Source organism: Myotis brandtii, unplaced genomic scaffold, assembly GCF_000412655.1.
Source record: "Myotis brandtii unplaced genomic scaffold, ASM41265v1 scaffold332, whole genome shotgun sequence".
In the NCBI taxonomy this organism is placed as follows: domain Eukaryota; kingdom Metazoa; phylum Chordata; class Mammalia; order Chiroptera; family Vespertilionidae; genus Myotis; species Myotis brandtii.
This window is the reverse complement of record NW_005362797.1, coordinates 3,372,618-3,388,973: the sequence shown is the minus strand read 5'-3', so window position 1 is coordinate 3,388,973 and position 16,356 is coordinate 3,372,618. Positions and strand designations below refer to the sequence as shown.

The 16,356-nt window shown below is 53.5% G+C and overlaps 1 protein-coding gene across 1 annotated transcript in view; it reads right to left on the bottom strand.

Annotated features, from left to right (window-relative positions):
- The window catches only part of SLC24A4 (solute carrier family 24 (sodium/potassium/calcium exchanger), member 4), a gene marked incomplete at its 5' end in the record, with an annotated part of 104,443 nt that extends 89,660 nt beyond the window's left edge, over nt 1–14,783 (bottom strand). The window contains one exon of the mRNA XM_014543659.1: nt 14,669–14,783. Within this exon, the coding sequence (XP_014399145.1) occupies nt 14,669–14,783 (115 nt within the window). The remainder of the gene's footprint in view (nt 1–14,668) is intronic.
- Nucleotides 14,784–16,356: the final 1,573 nt, after the last annotated feature.

Below are 16,356 nucleotides of genomic sequence, written 5' to 3'. Positions count from 1 at the left end.
GTCAGTTGGGGGTGACCTGGCCGGCAGGGTGAGGTCAGTTAGGGGCAACCAGGCTGGCAGGCAGGTGAGCAATTAGGAGCCAGCAGTCCAGAATTGTGAGAGGGATGTCCGACTGCCAGTTTAGGCCCGATCCCGAGGGGTCCCAGATTGGAGAGGGTGCAGGCTGGGTTGAGGGGACCCCCCCATGCATGAATTTTGTGCACCAGGCCTCTAGTATATATACAGACTAGAGGCCCGGTGCACAATATTCGTGCATGGGTGAGGGACCTAGAATAGTCAAAGTAACAAAGACAGAAAGCAGAATGGAGATTACTAGGGGTTGTGCGGAGGGGAGAATAGGACATTATTGTGTAATGGGTACAGGGCTTCATTTTAACAAGATGAAGAGAATTCTGGAGATGGGTGGTGGTGATGGTTGCATAACAATGTGAGTGTACTGAATGCCACAGAACTGCAGAAGCATACAACTTTTAAATTGGAGATGGATGGTGGTGATGGTTGCATAACAATGTGAGTTGTACTTAATGCCACAGAACTGCAGCGGCATTTAACTTTTAAAGGGTTAAAACAGAAAACTTTATGTGTATTTTTCCACAATAAAATGGTTCTTAAGTGTAAATATTTCTTTACTTTTACTGCAGCCGATCTCAAAACCTTGACCATGCTGTTGTGGCCCAATCTGTGTCCACTAGAGGCAGACTTTAGTGTTTCCCAAACTCATTTGACCCTGGAAGCTTTTCCAAGCAGGAGATGGGGAGAGGGGCCGGCCACCTGGCGGCCCGGTCCTCCTCAGAGCAGCCTGGGGACGCCTGATCTCGCCGCAAACACGCGAGCTCCGGTTATGTCACCGTCACGGCACTAAGCAAAGCAGCTCACAGGCCTCATTTCATCCTGCCAAGACTCCTGCCAGCTGAGTCCTACGACCCCCTTTCACTGATGGGGAAAACTGAGGCTCAAAGAGACAGTCACTTCCCCAAGGCCACACAGCCCCTTGGCAGGGCTGGGACCCAAACCCAGGTCAGGCAGACTCTGTACTCTCACCTCTCAACGTGTGGTCTGCAGAGAAACGAGAAGCGGCCACCAGGAGCTGGTGGAAATGCAGAGCCCAGGCCCCACCCCAGGCCCCACCGCAGCTGCATTTAACACGCTCCCGGGTGGCCCTGGGCCCTGGAGATGTAGACGCACAGCTGGGAGCTCCGACAACACGCGGACCTTCCCCCATGATCTCTCGGGTCCCTCCTGACTTTACTGTGTGAGCCGAGTATTCCTTGTGAACACCCTCCCAGCGCCTGCCTGCGGTCTGCAAATTAGATACAGCCCCCTCCTCCCCTTCTTTCATTCCTCCTCCTGACGCTGAAGCCCGCAAGTCATTAGCTACTAGTCACCCTACACTACGTTGGGGTTTTCGCCAGCTCAGGGAAAACAAGCGCGGCTTAAACGATCAAAGCCATCTGAGAGCAATTCTTTCAGGGGCTCACCGCCTCCAAAACCCACCGAAGACTTATCTAGAAATCAGAGAAAAGATGCAACAGCCCAGCCGGTCCGTTCCGCTGCAGGAACAGGGCCTCTGGCTTCAGACCCTCCCTTGCGAGGCCCGGTCTAATGGGAATATCCCAGGTGAGGGGATGTCCCTCCATTGTCCTGGAAAGGCTGTTTGAGAAGCCAGGGTTTCCTTTAAGAGGCACGTAGGGGAGGGGACCTGCCCTGGCTCTTTCTCTCCGGGGCCTGAGGGCTCTGCAGGTGCCGCCTTGGCAACCAGGTGAGTCAGTGCAGACCCGTCTCAGGTACCCCGTCCCCACACAGCCCCCTTCACAGAGGCTCGGCTAAGAAGCCAGAGCAACTGAGCGTCTCTAATCTTTGCTCAGAAGCCATTCTATCTGCTCCATTAATCGCCTTTATCAGCGCTCCACGGGCCCCCGGGAGTTTCCACCTCTTTCTGGCGCTGGTTTCTCCAGGCCGCAGGCCAGCCTCTCCGGCAGGGACTCCCACTTCTGGCCGCCATCCACGTCTTGTGGATTGTGTCCTGCATTGCCCAAGTGCCGCCCGCCGCTCTGCCCACACCCTGGGCCCGGCCAGGGCACCTGCCGTCTCCGGGGAGCAGGACTGGCCACCCGTCTCGATGCTCATCTCCAAAGAAGGTGCCCAGGTGGCAACATAAATCCTCTCTCAGGATGAGGACTCAGCCACCCCCTCGCATACCCATCTCGGGGAAAAGACACAGAGAGAGAAGCAGGAGGAGGCGCGGGGTGCCGGCTGCCCCCAGAGAGAGGCCCACAGGCTTGCTTCTGTCTGCACGCGCAACGCTCCACATTTCATAACTCTTCCCCACGGTTTGGTGAAAATGCCCACGCGCTGCTGATGGCCAAAGCCTCTGCACTGGGGCCTCTGCACAATCCTGTGGGATTGGGCCCTGCTGAGAAGAAAGTGCAATAAACGGGGCGTCTCAACATGCCCAGCAACGTGCAGACGGGGCACCAGGAACACAGTGGCCCCCCTCCCCGCCCCCGGACAAAAACTCGTCTCTGTCATCCCCTCAGCTCCCCACCCCGCCGGGGCCACAGGCCTCCTGTGTGGGTGGAAAGGTAAGCAGCTCCTGGAGAGGGGAGAGCAATCGCTCCTGCGCCTCAAGTCCCACACGAGCCCGATGGAGGCCCGGCCTTGGAGGGGGGCACCTGGCGCTTGGCACGATGCAGCAGCAGAGCCTGCCCGCGGCCCCGACCTCAGCCAGCTGAAAACACCGGCCTCGCCCATGATCCGGCCAGGCTCCCTCTTTCCACCCTGCTTCTGCCGTCACCAAATCCGCTGCCAGGAATGCCTCACGCGCCCCATCTGTCCAGCAAATACCCAAGCAGCTCCGATGCTGGATGCTTCGCGACGCCTCCCGCATGCTGGGCCACAGTGTGCCATCCCAGGTCACCCGGGGGATCCCGAGTCCACCTGCCCCTCCCTCTAACCTGCAGGCTCTCTGGAGCCGGGGTTTCTCCCTGGTCCGATGTCCCTCCAGTGTCCCACCCGTGGATGTCCAGGAGGATGTTGGATGTGCACTTTGGAGAATGAAATATAGGGTAGAAGCCAACCCCTGTGCCTGGTGCAGGCTTTCCTGGATGAAGGTTCCTCTAGAGCAGTGGTTCTCAACCTTCCTAATGCCGCAACCCCTTAATACAGTTCCTCATGTTGTGGTGACCCCCAATTTCATTGTTACAAATTGAACATAAAGCATAGTGATTAATCACAAAAACAATATGTAATTATATATGTGTTTTCCGATGGTCTTAGGCGACCCCTGGGAAAGGGTCGTTCGACCCCCAAACGGGTCACGACCCACAGGTTGAGAACCGCTGCCGTAGAGGGTCCGAATCTAAAGGAAAGAAGGGGTGCTCCCTGTACTCCCCTCTTGGATAATGTGGACGGTTTACCTGCACCTGTGAGCAGAGCCGAGCGTCCCACCTCAGCTCGCACATCCGACACCTGCAGCTGCCTCTCTTGATCCATCTCGCACACGACTGTCACTTTTGGCTAAATCGATAATTCCAATGGTTCTGTGCTCACTTTATTGTGGCCTTATAGAGTTTATGCTAAAACCTTTCACGTACCTCAACTGAAGTTACCTTCCTCAGACGCAGACCTGCCCAGCGATCAGCCACGGCCTCCACCCTTCGGGGTAAAGTCCCAAAGCCTCTGGGGTGAAGGCTCTCGGGCCCACACACACTCACCACAGGATGACTCGCCTGCCTTACCCACCCACCTGTGCCCACGCTCACCCAGCGGCCAGGGACCCTTCATCTTCTTCCCCCAAAGAGCACAGGCTCTGGGGCCAGGCTGCCCCAGCTCAAATCCCTGCTCTGCCCAGTCCCAGCCGTGGAACCGGGGCAAGTCCCTTAACCCCTCTGTGCCTGACTCGCATCCTGTGCCGATGGATGTAATCACAACCATAATGCCTCTACCATCCGCTCACGGGACTGGCACAGGCTCCGCGAGGGCGTGCGAGGGCTGCCTACGTGTCCGCTCCATTATTTTCCTCTGAAAGTCGCACCTGCCCCGCCTCGGGGGCCCCTCCGATGTGACGCTGACCTTGAGCACTTCTCCATCCCCTTCTGTTCCTACGCCCAGGATTACAGCACGTCGCCCTCTCGCCTGTATTACAGGTTCGCTCTGTAGATGTGGATCCTCTTGACCGGAATGGGGGCTCCCTGGAGGCAGGCTCCATCCACATCCGGGTCAGTTTGTGTTTCCCTACAGGCCCAGCAGACAGGGCTGCTCAACCAGCCATCATCCAGAAACCAAACAATAAACCCAAGAATGCCTTCCTCCCTGAGCGCAGAGAAACGGCTCCCAGGCGGCCTCCTAACCGGGGCCGTTTGTTCACACGTGTGGTTACTTTAATAAAAATAAAACTCAGGCACAGGGCCGAGCCAGCCGGTGTGGGGCCAGCCCGGCTAAAAGGTTGGTCCCTGAACTTGGCATGTGCAGCGGAGTCAAAGTCAGATGTCGATAGTGTGCAATGAAGTAAACTGATGGGGAGGCCCCAGGAAAGATGGTCTCAGCGGTTCTCAACCTGTGGGTCGCGAACAATGAAAATACATCCTGCATATCAGATATTTACATGACGGTTCATAACAGTAGCAACATTACAGTTATGAAGTAGCAAAGAAAATAATTTTATGGTTGGGGGTCACCGCAACATGAGGAACTGTATTAAAGGGTCGCGGCATTAGGAAGGTTGAGAACCACTGGATGATCTTCATGTCTCTGTTCTAGCCAGAGACACCGCCAACAGGCCCTTTGCCGCACACGAGCCAAGCACAATGCTTTTGCCCAATCCCATTTGTGGTTTTATGATCAATTCTGAAAAGCCCCAGATAACTGATTTTCTCTATTTCACAAGGAAGGCGTGTTCTTCAAAGGGTTAAGCATCCACTACAGTTATGCGAACAACAACAATATTTTGCACAGCACTTTGCACTGAGTCCTTAAAAGCCTGTATGATAAACAGCATCATCATTGTGCCCATTTCACAGGTAGAAAGCTAAGCCTGCGATAGGCACAGTGACATGCGAAAAATTGCACAGACTGTGTCAGGGCCAGAACACAAACTCTGGCCTCCAAATTCAAGATCTCATTCACCAGGTCCCACATGACCAACAGAAAGAGCAGATGTAGAACATTTTGTCTTTCTCTCTTTCTCTACCCGCACCCCCCTCGCCCCCCGCCTGCATGGTCTGGGCACTCTCAGCATCAGTCATGCAAAAAGTCAACAACTTCTTGTCCTCAAAGAATTGATAACAAGCAAACATAAGACCAGATATTCCTTTTTAACTTTAACTCAACATAAAGCAAGTCCTGCACTTAACAAAGCTCACCCTCAATCCTTCATCAGAGGTCAGGTCCAAGAATGTACCCTGTAACGTTACAGTTCAAGTTCTCTTTCAGAGATCATTTCAGCAGCAAAAAATGTGTAGAGCGCTTGCTCTGTGCCGGGCACTCTTGTAAGCACTTGACACAGATGAGCACACGTAATGCTCACAGCCCCATGAGGAAGGGACTGTATGGGCTCCTGCACACACGTGCTCACATGCACACACGTGCAGGCACACACACCACTCACTGTTCTAGAGCTTAGAGACACCAGTGAACAAAACAAACCCAGCCCCTGCCCTTGCCCTGCTGTCAGAAGGTAACGTAACTAGTTCAACGTCAAGGAATTAGTCAGGGGAGAGGCAGGACCGGAGCCCAGGCAGGCAGCTTGGCTCCAGAGTCCATGTTCTTACCCCTGGAGCTCTTAACCCTTGCTTCCTCCTGGCTGGGTGTCCTGATCTGTCCCAAGGCATCAACAGGCTAGACTGGACAGCCAGGGACACAGGAGCTGCTTTCGTGGGACACGGCTCCCTGACGGGTAGAACGAGGGACCTATCCATCCAGTCACCATTTGCTACAAGCTGAGTATATGCCTGGGACACAGCCCTGCCCCCTGGGAGCTGACAGGCCAGTGGGGAAAGACCGGCAAATACCTCCATCAGGACAGCTGCCATCTGCCCTGAGCCATCGCTGGGCCCAGCGTCTCCTGTGAATTGGGGTGACGGCCCTGCCTGTGGCTTCGCGGAACCACTGTGAGCCAGTTTTCCAACTTCATCCTGGGTCAGCGTCCCCCATGTCCCAGACCCCCTCCTTCGACTTAAAAAACAACAAAGTCATCTGATTCAGCCCCACCCTCCGTGCTAAATCCCCAAAGCCTAATTACGTACATTGTGCCTGGCCATCTCAGGAGGTGTCTGTGTTCTCTCCCCTCTGACAGCCAATAAGCGAGACACGGTGGTTGCCAGTAGGCACTGCCCAGGTGGGGAGGTGCTGCTCCGGTGGCTCCGAGGGCACGTTCCGGTGCACTGTGCTGGGCGGCTGCTCCGAACGTCCTTCCTCTGCCCCGTCCCTGGCATCTCCTCCAGGGCGGGCACCCTTGCCCCAAACCACCAAGCTCTTTCCTCCAGAGCAGCCATGTCCAACCTCTTTCATCTCACGGCACATAAACTAGTTTACTAAAATTCTGTGGCACGCCAAAAAATAGATTTTTTTTTGCTGATCAGACACCCCCCCCAAAAAATGTATAATTTTGATTCATTCACACCGAATGGCTATTATTTTTTTATTTGTCCATCTAAGACAGCCATGTCCAACCTCTTTCATCTCACGGCACATAAACTAGTTTACTAAAATTCTGTGGCACGCCAAAAAATAGATTTTTTTTTGCTGATCTGACACCCCCCCCCCAAAAAAAATGTATAATTTTGATTCATTCACACCGAATGGTTATTGTTGCGTTAGCTGTTGTTATTTTTTTATTTGTCCATCTAAGGCAGCGGTTCTCAACCTTGGCTGCACATGAGAATCACCTGGGAATCTTTTTAAAATCCTGATTTCTGGGCCTCATCCTCCGGAAAGTCTGTTTCTTTGTTACTAATGTTATGGCCCCACCCCATCACAAAGAAACAGAATTTCCAGAGGATGAGGCCCAGAAATCAGGATGTTAAAAAGATTCCCAGGTGATTCTAATATGCAGCCAAGGTTGAGAACCACTGCTCTAAGGGAAAGAAGTCAGTGCCCCTGGCTGAACAGTCAGGTGCTGCATGTTTTAAACATTCTGTGGTGCACGGTTGAACGTCGCTGCTGCTCCAGAGGTCCCTGCCACAGGCCGCTCTGTCTGCTATATACACCCTTGCCTGTGTCCCCGATTCCACTGTGCACTCCCCATGGCAGGGCTGGGTCCCCTCCAGCTTCCGTGCCTCGCACAGCGCGGGTGCGCAGAGGCTCGAGGCGGCACGTTGCATTGCATGTCTCGGGCCATTACCTCGAGCTCCAGGGCTGGAGCCGCATCAGCAAAGGGGGCTGTAGGCCAGCAGACCATCGGCAGCGGGACGACCCACTGGGCAGTGACTTCCTGTCCTTGTCCCACCGGGGACGGCCACTGTCCTTTAAGGAGACACTGCAAATTCCTCCAGCACATTTTCTTATTTTTTTTTTTTAAGTAAAATGTTATGCCCCAATGACCTCTTCACTGCTGTTTAATAAAATAAAAGCCTTTCCAAGCATTTGACGTTTCTGGTGAGTCCAACGGCTGGATCCCTGCAGCCCCGGGCGACACATGGCAACGCTTAATAATTTCCATTTTTAACGCGGGGAGGAGCGGCCCTCGGAGTTCACGAGGAAGCCGGGTGGGTGCTTTCTGGGCTGCGCGAGGCCCGCATCTCGTCACGAGCAGAGAATCTGAAGTCAGGGGTAGCAGATGGCCGGGAAGGAGGAGGGATTGCTAGCAGATGGCCCGATAGTTTGGATAAGGGGGAAAAAATAACTTTTGATTGCAAACAAATCAGAAACATACCAAGACGCAGGCCCACACAGATGTTTGCTGCTGCGACGGACAGACAGACATCCCCTGTTTCTCAGAGGAGCGCCCAGACAGTGCCGGGAGCCGGGAGACGCAGTGGCCGTCCTCGTCTCTAACCTGTCTTTTCTACACCATTTATTAGTAATTATGTAAGGGCATGGGCTCACATTCCAATTCAATGTCTCCACTGCCATGGTTAGGGCACCGGGGCTACTCTGCATACTACTGCCACGGTGGACACATGTTGTTACACATCTACCCAAACGGGTAAAATGTACAATACAAAGAGTGAACCGATGTAATCTACGGACTTTAGTTAATAATAATGTGTCAATGATCGGGTCATCAATTGCAACAGCTGTTGCCACACTAACAAGGTGTGAATGGCAGAGGGAACTGGGGCCGGGGAGGAATACGGGAACTCTGAATTTTCTGCTCTATCTTTCTGTAAACCTAAAACTGCTGTAAAAAAAAAAATAAAGTCTATTAATTGTTTAAAAAACACACACCCACACCTGGCCCTGCTTCTGGTTTGGCTGGCTGACCTTGAACTACTTGCTTCATCTCTTTGGTCTTCTTTTCCTCGCCTGTAACATGAGGACACTAATCAATCTCATCTACCTAACGGTGTATTAGTGAGAAGTGAGTGAATTCATGGGAAGCCCTCAGAACAGCCCCCAGCAGTATGTAGTGCATTGGTGTTAGCCAGGATGGCGAAGGAGGCAGCCACCGTGGGCTCGGTCCACCTTAGCTACTTCTAGCCGCCGTGTGGGCTAAGGCTGGCAGCAGCCCGACGGGGCAGGCAGGAACCGCTGTCTTGCTCACTTTATAAGAGAAGACCTGAAGCTTAGAGGGATCATGACCTTGCTCAAGGTCACACAGCCCGCTCACACCTCTGCCTGCAGCACACCCAGCTGCCATCTCCAAGAAGAGCCGTGCTTTCGGGGCAGGTGCTTTTTCTGGCTACTGGACATTGTGGGCGCATCCAGCGCCATCTCGTTTTGTTGGGAGAGGGAGGGAGGAAGAGAGGGAAGGATTCCCCAAACGTCAGGCGGTATCTTGGCGGAACCGGAACTAGAAACCAGACCTTTGGTCAAGCCACTTGACCCAACGCACAGCATGCCCACCCCAAAAGCAGAGTGACCCCACCCATGATGGGCTGCATTCATCAGCCTCCGTGTGTGACCAGGGGGGCTTGGCCAGTCTATCACCATCACAAAGGGGGTGGTGGCACTTTCCTAAGAAGCCCCCCAGATCCTGGGAGGTCGTCCTGCCAGGGATCCCCCCTCCCCAGGCTGGATCCTGCGTCTACCATCTACCAGCTGGGATAGTAACAGAACTGTGATCTCCCTGCCCCTCCCCCCGCCCACCCCTGTTGAGCAGCAGTGAGTTCAATTCTTGCCTTTCCAGCTCAGGATTTGCTGTTACATAACTCTGCCGCTTGGGGTGTGCGGCTTGTCTCCCAAGCTGCTGAAGGTGCGTTCCCACAGACCTTGGCTCAGCCTCACCTCCACGCCCACAGGCCCCGATGTACTTTTTGCAGCTCCAGGTCCCCTCCTCCTCCTCAGGCTTTCTGCACCTCCGCTCCCCAAGCAGGGGCGCCTACAGGGATCCGCTGCTGCAGCGGGTACCTGCGCCAGGATCTCATCGCCTCCTCCTAGCCCAGTCCCAACGCCAGCTCCTGTGCACAGGCTCCACCCCCACCAGACCCACCATGTGGCTTCACATCAGCCCTGGTGCAGGATGCAAAGTCAGGGCGGATCAGAACCAGGTTGACCAGGCAAGATCCTCCATCTAGCACCTGCCTCCTACTCCGCTGGTCTCCTGAAATGCTAGGAACCATCTTCTTCAGTTCTCTCTAGGCCCTCCCTCAGCCCTCTTTATTTATTTATTTATTTTTTTGGTACATATATTTTTATTGACTTCAGAGAGGGAGAGGGAGAGAGAGACTAGAAACATCAATGATGAGAGAATCATTGATCAGCTGCCTCCTGCACACCCCCTGCTGGGGATCGAGCCCGCAATTCAGGTATGTGCCCTGACCAGGAATCGAACCGTCATCCTGGTTCATAGATCGACGCTCAACCACTGAGCCATGTCCACTGGGCCCTCAGGCCTTTTTTCCCAGCCTCCCTTCTACGGACACTGTGATGGACCAAATGTCAGTGTGCCCCCACCCCCACCCCCCAAGTTCTCATGTTGAAGCCCTAACCCCAAAGCAATGTATTAAAGATGGGGCTTTGGAAGGTAATGTGGGTGTATGGGCCCCCAGGGTGGGGCCCCGGTCGGATGGCATCAGCAGCCTTCTGATGGACAAGCAGCTCCCGAAGAGACTCCAGAGACCTCGCGCTTGGTCTCCTCTCCGTGAGGACACAGCAAGAAGGCACAGTCTGCAAGCCAGGAAGACGGTCCCTACCAGAACCCAAATACGCTGGAGCCCTGACCTCGGACTTCCAGCCTCCAGAACTGTGAGAAAATACATTGTTTTTGCATGTAAACAAAATACTGTTGTTTATGCATCTAGGCCATGGTATCGTCCACGGCAGCCCGAGCTAAGACACACAGCCACCAGGCATCCCAAAAGACAAGTGGAAAACCAAACAAGATAAAACAGACCCCCACACACACCCCAATGACAACAGGGGAACCAAGCCACCCTCTGTCGCTGCTGCTCCTTTTAAATGTGGGGCAGAGGATGGAGACCCAGACCCAGGGGAGGATGGATCGCTGACCCAGTCTCAGACGTGGGGGGAAAGCTGTAAGAATGGGGGAAGCCAGGCCCACCCACCCTAGCTAAATGCCAACATGTAACATAACCCCAGCCAAGGGACAAATTCCTTTTAGAGGCAGGTTCTACAAGGTCTGCCACCCTCCCGCATCCCAAATCCTCAAAAGATTTTAAAAAAAATCAAATCAAAACAAGACATGTTTCCAGAAGAGAAGAAACAGCGTTTGGCAGGACATTTACCTCTTAACTTGTCCTCCTGACAGGTGATTGACAGTAGTCTGTCCAGTACCTATGTACACAGACATGGTATCATCTCTGGAGTAAGCCGGGAAGAAAATCACAAAAAGGGAGGCTGAAGTCTGAGCATGGGTGTGTATCACTTGGTGGAAGGGAACTCATTTAATTCTAACAACTCTATGAGGTGGATTTAATTATCGCCGCCTTTTACAGAAGGAAAAACTGAAGCACATACTGTGGTGGTAGAAAGCAAACAAGGCTCTCACCTCCTATATTCTACTTGGGGGAAGCCAACCAACAATAAAACAATGGATAGGATTCTTGCCTGCAAAGAGCTAAACCAAGAGAGCCAGGGACTCAGAGGCGACTTGGGTTGCATGACCAGGGGATGCTGCGATGACAAGGGGGAGCCCACCATGGAGGACCTGGGGGGATGAGCCAGTTTCCCAGAAGCTCTGAAAATTGGCCACAGAATGGGTCCATCTCTGGTTCTGATGTCACGAATTGGGGCCAGGGCCAGGGCCAGGCATCTGTATTTTTCAGAGCCCACAGGTGTTTCTCACCTGCAGGCCAGGTGTGAGAAGCTATCCTCCAACACTCCAGGTGCCACCCCTGTGAGATGAGTGGCAACTCTTTGGTTCCTGATCTGGACTGAAGGTCTGTGTCTTCCCCAAATTCCTATGTTGAAGCCCTGATCCCATAATGTGATGGTAGTTGGAGGTAATTAGGGTTAGATGAGGTCATGAAGGTGGGTGGGGCCCCCATGATGGGATTAGTGCCCTTCTAAGAAGAGGAAAAAACACCAAAGCTCAGGCCCTCTCCCCACAGCGTTGAGCTACTTGAGGATAAGAGCTGCCTCTCACACTTGCTTATACTCTCCACCCAGTGTCCCACAGGCTGGACACACAGCAGCAGGCGCGTGCTACATACATGATTGTGAACTGGGAAGGAGGCTGGATCTTCTCCCGGCCCAGAGACCAGGGGCTGGCAGGGAAGCCAGGCCTCAGCCTACCTGGGCTGGGAGGAGAGCTGGGGTATGTGCAGTGGGGCTGGGGGGCAGATGCAGTGCAGTGGGGAGGGGACAGGGGCATGGGATCTGGAGCCAGAACACCAGGGATGTTCCCGCCTGCCAAGAGATCTTGGAAAGTCACTAAACTTCTGAGCTTCTTGTTCCTCATCTTTGCAGAAACACTCTGAGGATTAAAGTGCTTAATATTCAAAATACACTTCGATTCCGTCATTTTACCAATATTTACTGAGTCCCTTCTGTGTGCAGGGCCCTATTCCAGAAACAGTCAACACAAGCATAACACAAATGTCAATTATTGCAAAAAAGGTTGCCGATTCTCCTCCATTTCCTCTCCGAAAGGGGCACAAGTCCGGGTCCTCTGCCAGGTAGGACTGCCTGCTCCATAGTTAGTGGGGTCATTTTTTAAAAAAATATACTTGTATTGATTTCAGAGAGGAAGGGAGAGAAAGAAACATCAGTGATGACAGAGAATCACTGACCGGCTACCTCCTGCACAACCCGGGCATGTGCCCTGACTGGGAATCGAACCGTGACCTCCTGGTTCCTAGGTCAACGCTCAACCACTGAGCCACACCGGCCAGGCTAGTGGGATCATTTTTCATCAGAGAATTCACTGAAGATTCAGGAAACAATCAGGCGTAGGAGATGCTAAGAAAGGGGAGCTTGTCTAAGCCAGTGTGCCCAGTCCAAGACCAGGGCACCATGAGCTAGAAACCAGTCAAAACTGCACCAACCCCAATTCTTTTCTTTTTTCTTTTTACATATTTTTATTGATTTCAGAGAGGGAGGGAGAGGGAGAGTTAGAAACATCAATGATGAGAGCGAATCATTGATTAGCTGCCTCCTGCACGCCCCCACACTGGGGATCGAGCCCACAATCCGGACATGTGCCCTTGACCGGAATTGAACCTGGGACCCTTCAGTCCACAGCCCACGCTCTATCCACTGAGCCAAACCAGCTAGGGCACCAACCCCAATTCTTTGCCCAGAAAAGCCCTGTGTTCCCCGAGTGGCTGGTGCTAATTAGCATCTCAGGTCGCTGGAGTGCGAGGACGGCCTTATCCATGCGCCCATGTCAGTCCGGCACATGCACCCCCACCTCTGGCTGATGAAAGGTGCACTGGGGGAGGTTAAATGACAGGGCGGGTACCGCTGCTGCTGAGTCACCAGGACAGGTGAGAGTTCAAAGTTCAAAGGGAATTCTAGTTGCTTCTCTGCAAGCCTGTGCTCACCTCCTCCGTGCCCACCCGTACTTCTCAGAAGGATCCTGGGAGAAGGGAAGTAGATGGTGTAGAAAGCAGACTTTGAGGAAAGGCCCCGGCCTCCCTATGCACATGGAACCAACCAAACATGCTAATCGCACAGGCCTCGGCTCTGAGGCAGCTTCACACTACGCGTTCCGTGACTTCCCACCTCTGGCTGATGAAAGGTGCACTGGGGGAGGTTAAATGACAGGGCGGGTACCGCTGCTGCTGAGTCACCAGGACAGGTGAGAGTTCAAAGTTCAAAGGGAATTCTAGTTGCTTCTCTGCAAGCCTGTGCTCACCTCCTCCGTGCCCACCCGTACTTCTCAGAAGAATCCTGGGAGAAGGGAAGTAGATGGTGTAGAAAGCAGGCTTTGAGGAAAGGCCCCGGCCTCCCTATGCACATTGGAACCAACCAAACATGCTAATCGCACAGGCCTAGGCTCTGAGGCAGCTTCACACTACGCGTTCCGTGACTAAAGCAACTCGTGTGCTCTTCCCTGACCTGTGAATCGCAGGTAAGACCTGCCTGTGAAAATGAGCCACAGGACGATGCCATTCCAACCTGCTCCTTTGCCCTGGGGCTCCACTTCCTCTCACACACAGCCCCACCCAGAGCCTTGCTGGATTCTCCCAACAACCCCAGAGCAGGCAAGCCCATTTCACAGGCGGGAAAGCAGAGGCTTAAACAGATCTTGTGACTCACCAGCAACTCCGTGGAAAAGCCAAGTGGTATCCACCTATAATAAAGCCTCATTGTTCTCCAAGCTTCCAAATACATCACCCCCCTGGTCCTTCTGTCAGAGACCACCACGTGCCGGCGCCAGAGACACAGCCCAGGATGCCCTGCAGAGCCTGGGCAGTCTCCCTTTGCCCGCTGCCTGTGGGAGCACTGTCCTCTCCCGGAGCCTCCCCGCTTCTAGCAAAGCCTGCCTGCGGAAGGACAAGGGCAGGTTGTCCTCTCTGGGTCCCGACAGCCTCCAACCCCCTTGAGACGTCTCAGAAGGAACATGGAAACTGCCTCCAGGGCAGGCAGGACTCATCCCTGAGCTGGGATGACACCCCAGGAACTGCCACTCCAGAGAAGGGGCCCAGGACTGCACATCCTACCCCTGCAGCTGCCCTGGCCGACAGGTCTTCCCCACGTGCCATCTGTCAGAGCAGCTGGGCTTGCTGCCCCTAGAGCTCCAGCAAGTAGGCACAACAAGAAAAGGGGGGGCGGGGAGGGGGGCACACGCCCAGGCCAACAAAATCAAGAGAGTGGGGAACTCTGAGCCTTCAGAGCATTGTGAGAAAATGAAATTTTAAAACTCTTAAATGTGACCTTTTTCAGTTGTTGGATAAAGAAAGTACTTGAGTTGCTTAGCAGCACAATTGATTAACATGTGTACATTACCTTTAAATGCCTTACCGCTAGCCTCCCACCCAGGTGCATAAAACCACCTTTCTCACCTCTGGCTATAAGTGTCCACATAAGGCCCCATCTCCAGGCCCAGCCAAATGCCGGGAGTAGGGAGGGGGCACCGGAGGAGGGTGAAGAATCTATTTCTTACCAGGATCTGTGCAGTTCTTAGCTGTCTGAGTCCCATTCAGCGGTGCCATCAGCTTTCTGTTTCTCCACGTGGCTGGTAGAACCTGCTTGCTGGCAGAAGCTGTCTTGTGCCCTGGATTGGAAGTTAAGTCACAGACACCATTAGGTCAAGGTGGCGCCTGCATTCTCACCATGACCTCACCTCTCTGTAATCTCGCCGCAACAGCCCTATTTGACTACTTAGAGCCACCTGTACGGAGTGGTACAATGATTGGAAGCACAATAGGTATCACCTACACCCATCTGTTTCCTAGATGGAGTTCCTTGTTCCCACTCCCAGGTGCGTCAGCATGTGCTCTGCCTTTGGCCAAGATCTCTCCGTTCCCGGCCCCTCGCAAGGGCAACAAAGGGTTTAGAAAAGTGACCAGGAAGTTCTCTGCTGGCGACGATGCTCAGGAGTCCCAGCTCTGCAGGGCCTACGGATGGACAGTAAGCCAGCAAGCAGGCGGAGAAGATCGACGGGGTCTGGCCCAGGGCTTCTCACCCTTGAACGTGCAAATGACCTGGGGACCACGTTAAAAATGCAGATTCTGACTCGGTGTGTCTGGGCTGGCACCTGGGATTCGGCACTAACCAGCTCCCAGGTGATGCTGACTCTGTTGGTCCGAGGGCCACACGGAGGAACACGTGAGATCGCAGGCGTGGATGGCAGGGACCAAACGCAGTTAAACTCCTAAAGGCAATTCCGGATCCAGCAAACACGGGCGATTCTCACTACGGGACCTTTAAAGCACTCACTTACTTACCTCTCCGGATGCGCACACGGCCTCAGCTGGGTGATAACCCTTCTCTAATGCTGACGTCTAAGAGCCTCTTGGTGTTTTGTTATTTCTGGTGTGTAATTGAGGGAAAAAACACATCACCTTGCCCCATTGCAAAGCACCAGATATTAAAATGTGCAAATAACCATTCAGGTTTTCTGTTGGAAAGGGCCACTGTTTAACATCCTCAGTCACAAAGTATGGGTTTTGAAAGGCAGTATTCTTCTTTTTTTTTTTCCTTTAAGTTTAATCAAGTTCCAGCTAAATTTTACCTGTCACTCACTATAAACCTCTCTAAATTGTCCCTTTCCCACTGCTTCAGAAGGTACTGCCTCTTTATCTCATGTCCTAGTTGCTACATCACCTGCGTTTTTCATATTTTTAAAATGTGAAAAACAAAAACACAAGGTCCACAGCATCCCATTAAAAATGGCAATGCCGGCCAAGTGAATGTCTTCTGAAGACTCCACAGGGCTCGCGTGCCCACCACCACCACCCCCACCAGATTTTTTTTTTAAGTTTCTCCTGCTCTCGGCCTCGGATTTGCATATCTTAGGCGACTCTCAACTCCCTGGGCCTCCTCTTGGGTGAAGGAGTGTGGGTTGTGCCCCAGACGCCAGCGCTCCCACCCTGGGGAGAAGGGGAGTTGAGAGAACGATGCTGAAACATGGCAGCAACCTCCCGGGGAGGAAAGACGGAGTTCACGGCCTCCGAAGATGGGTTTTCCAGGGACGCGGAGTACAACCTTCCCCGCTCCGCCGACTAGGGAGGCGGACCCCTCAGGTCGAGGGAATCCACGTCTGGACCCCTGCTGCGCTGCCCATCCCCCGCACCCTCGGGAGACTGATTCGGGCGCCCAGGGGCCGCGGCGCTGGCTTCCGTCCTAGTA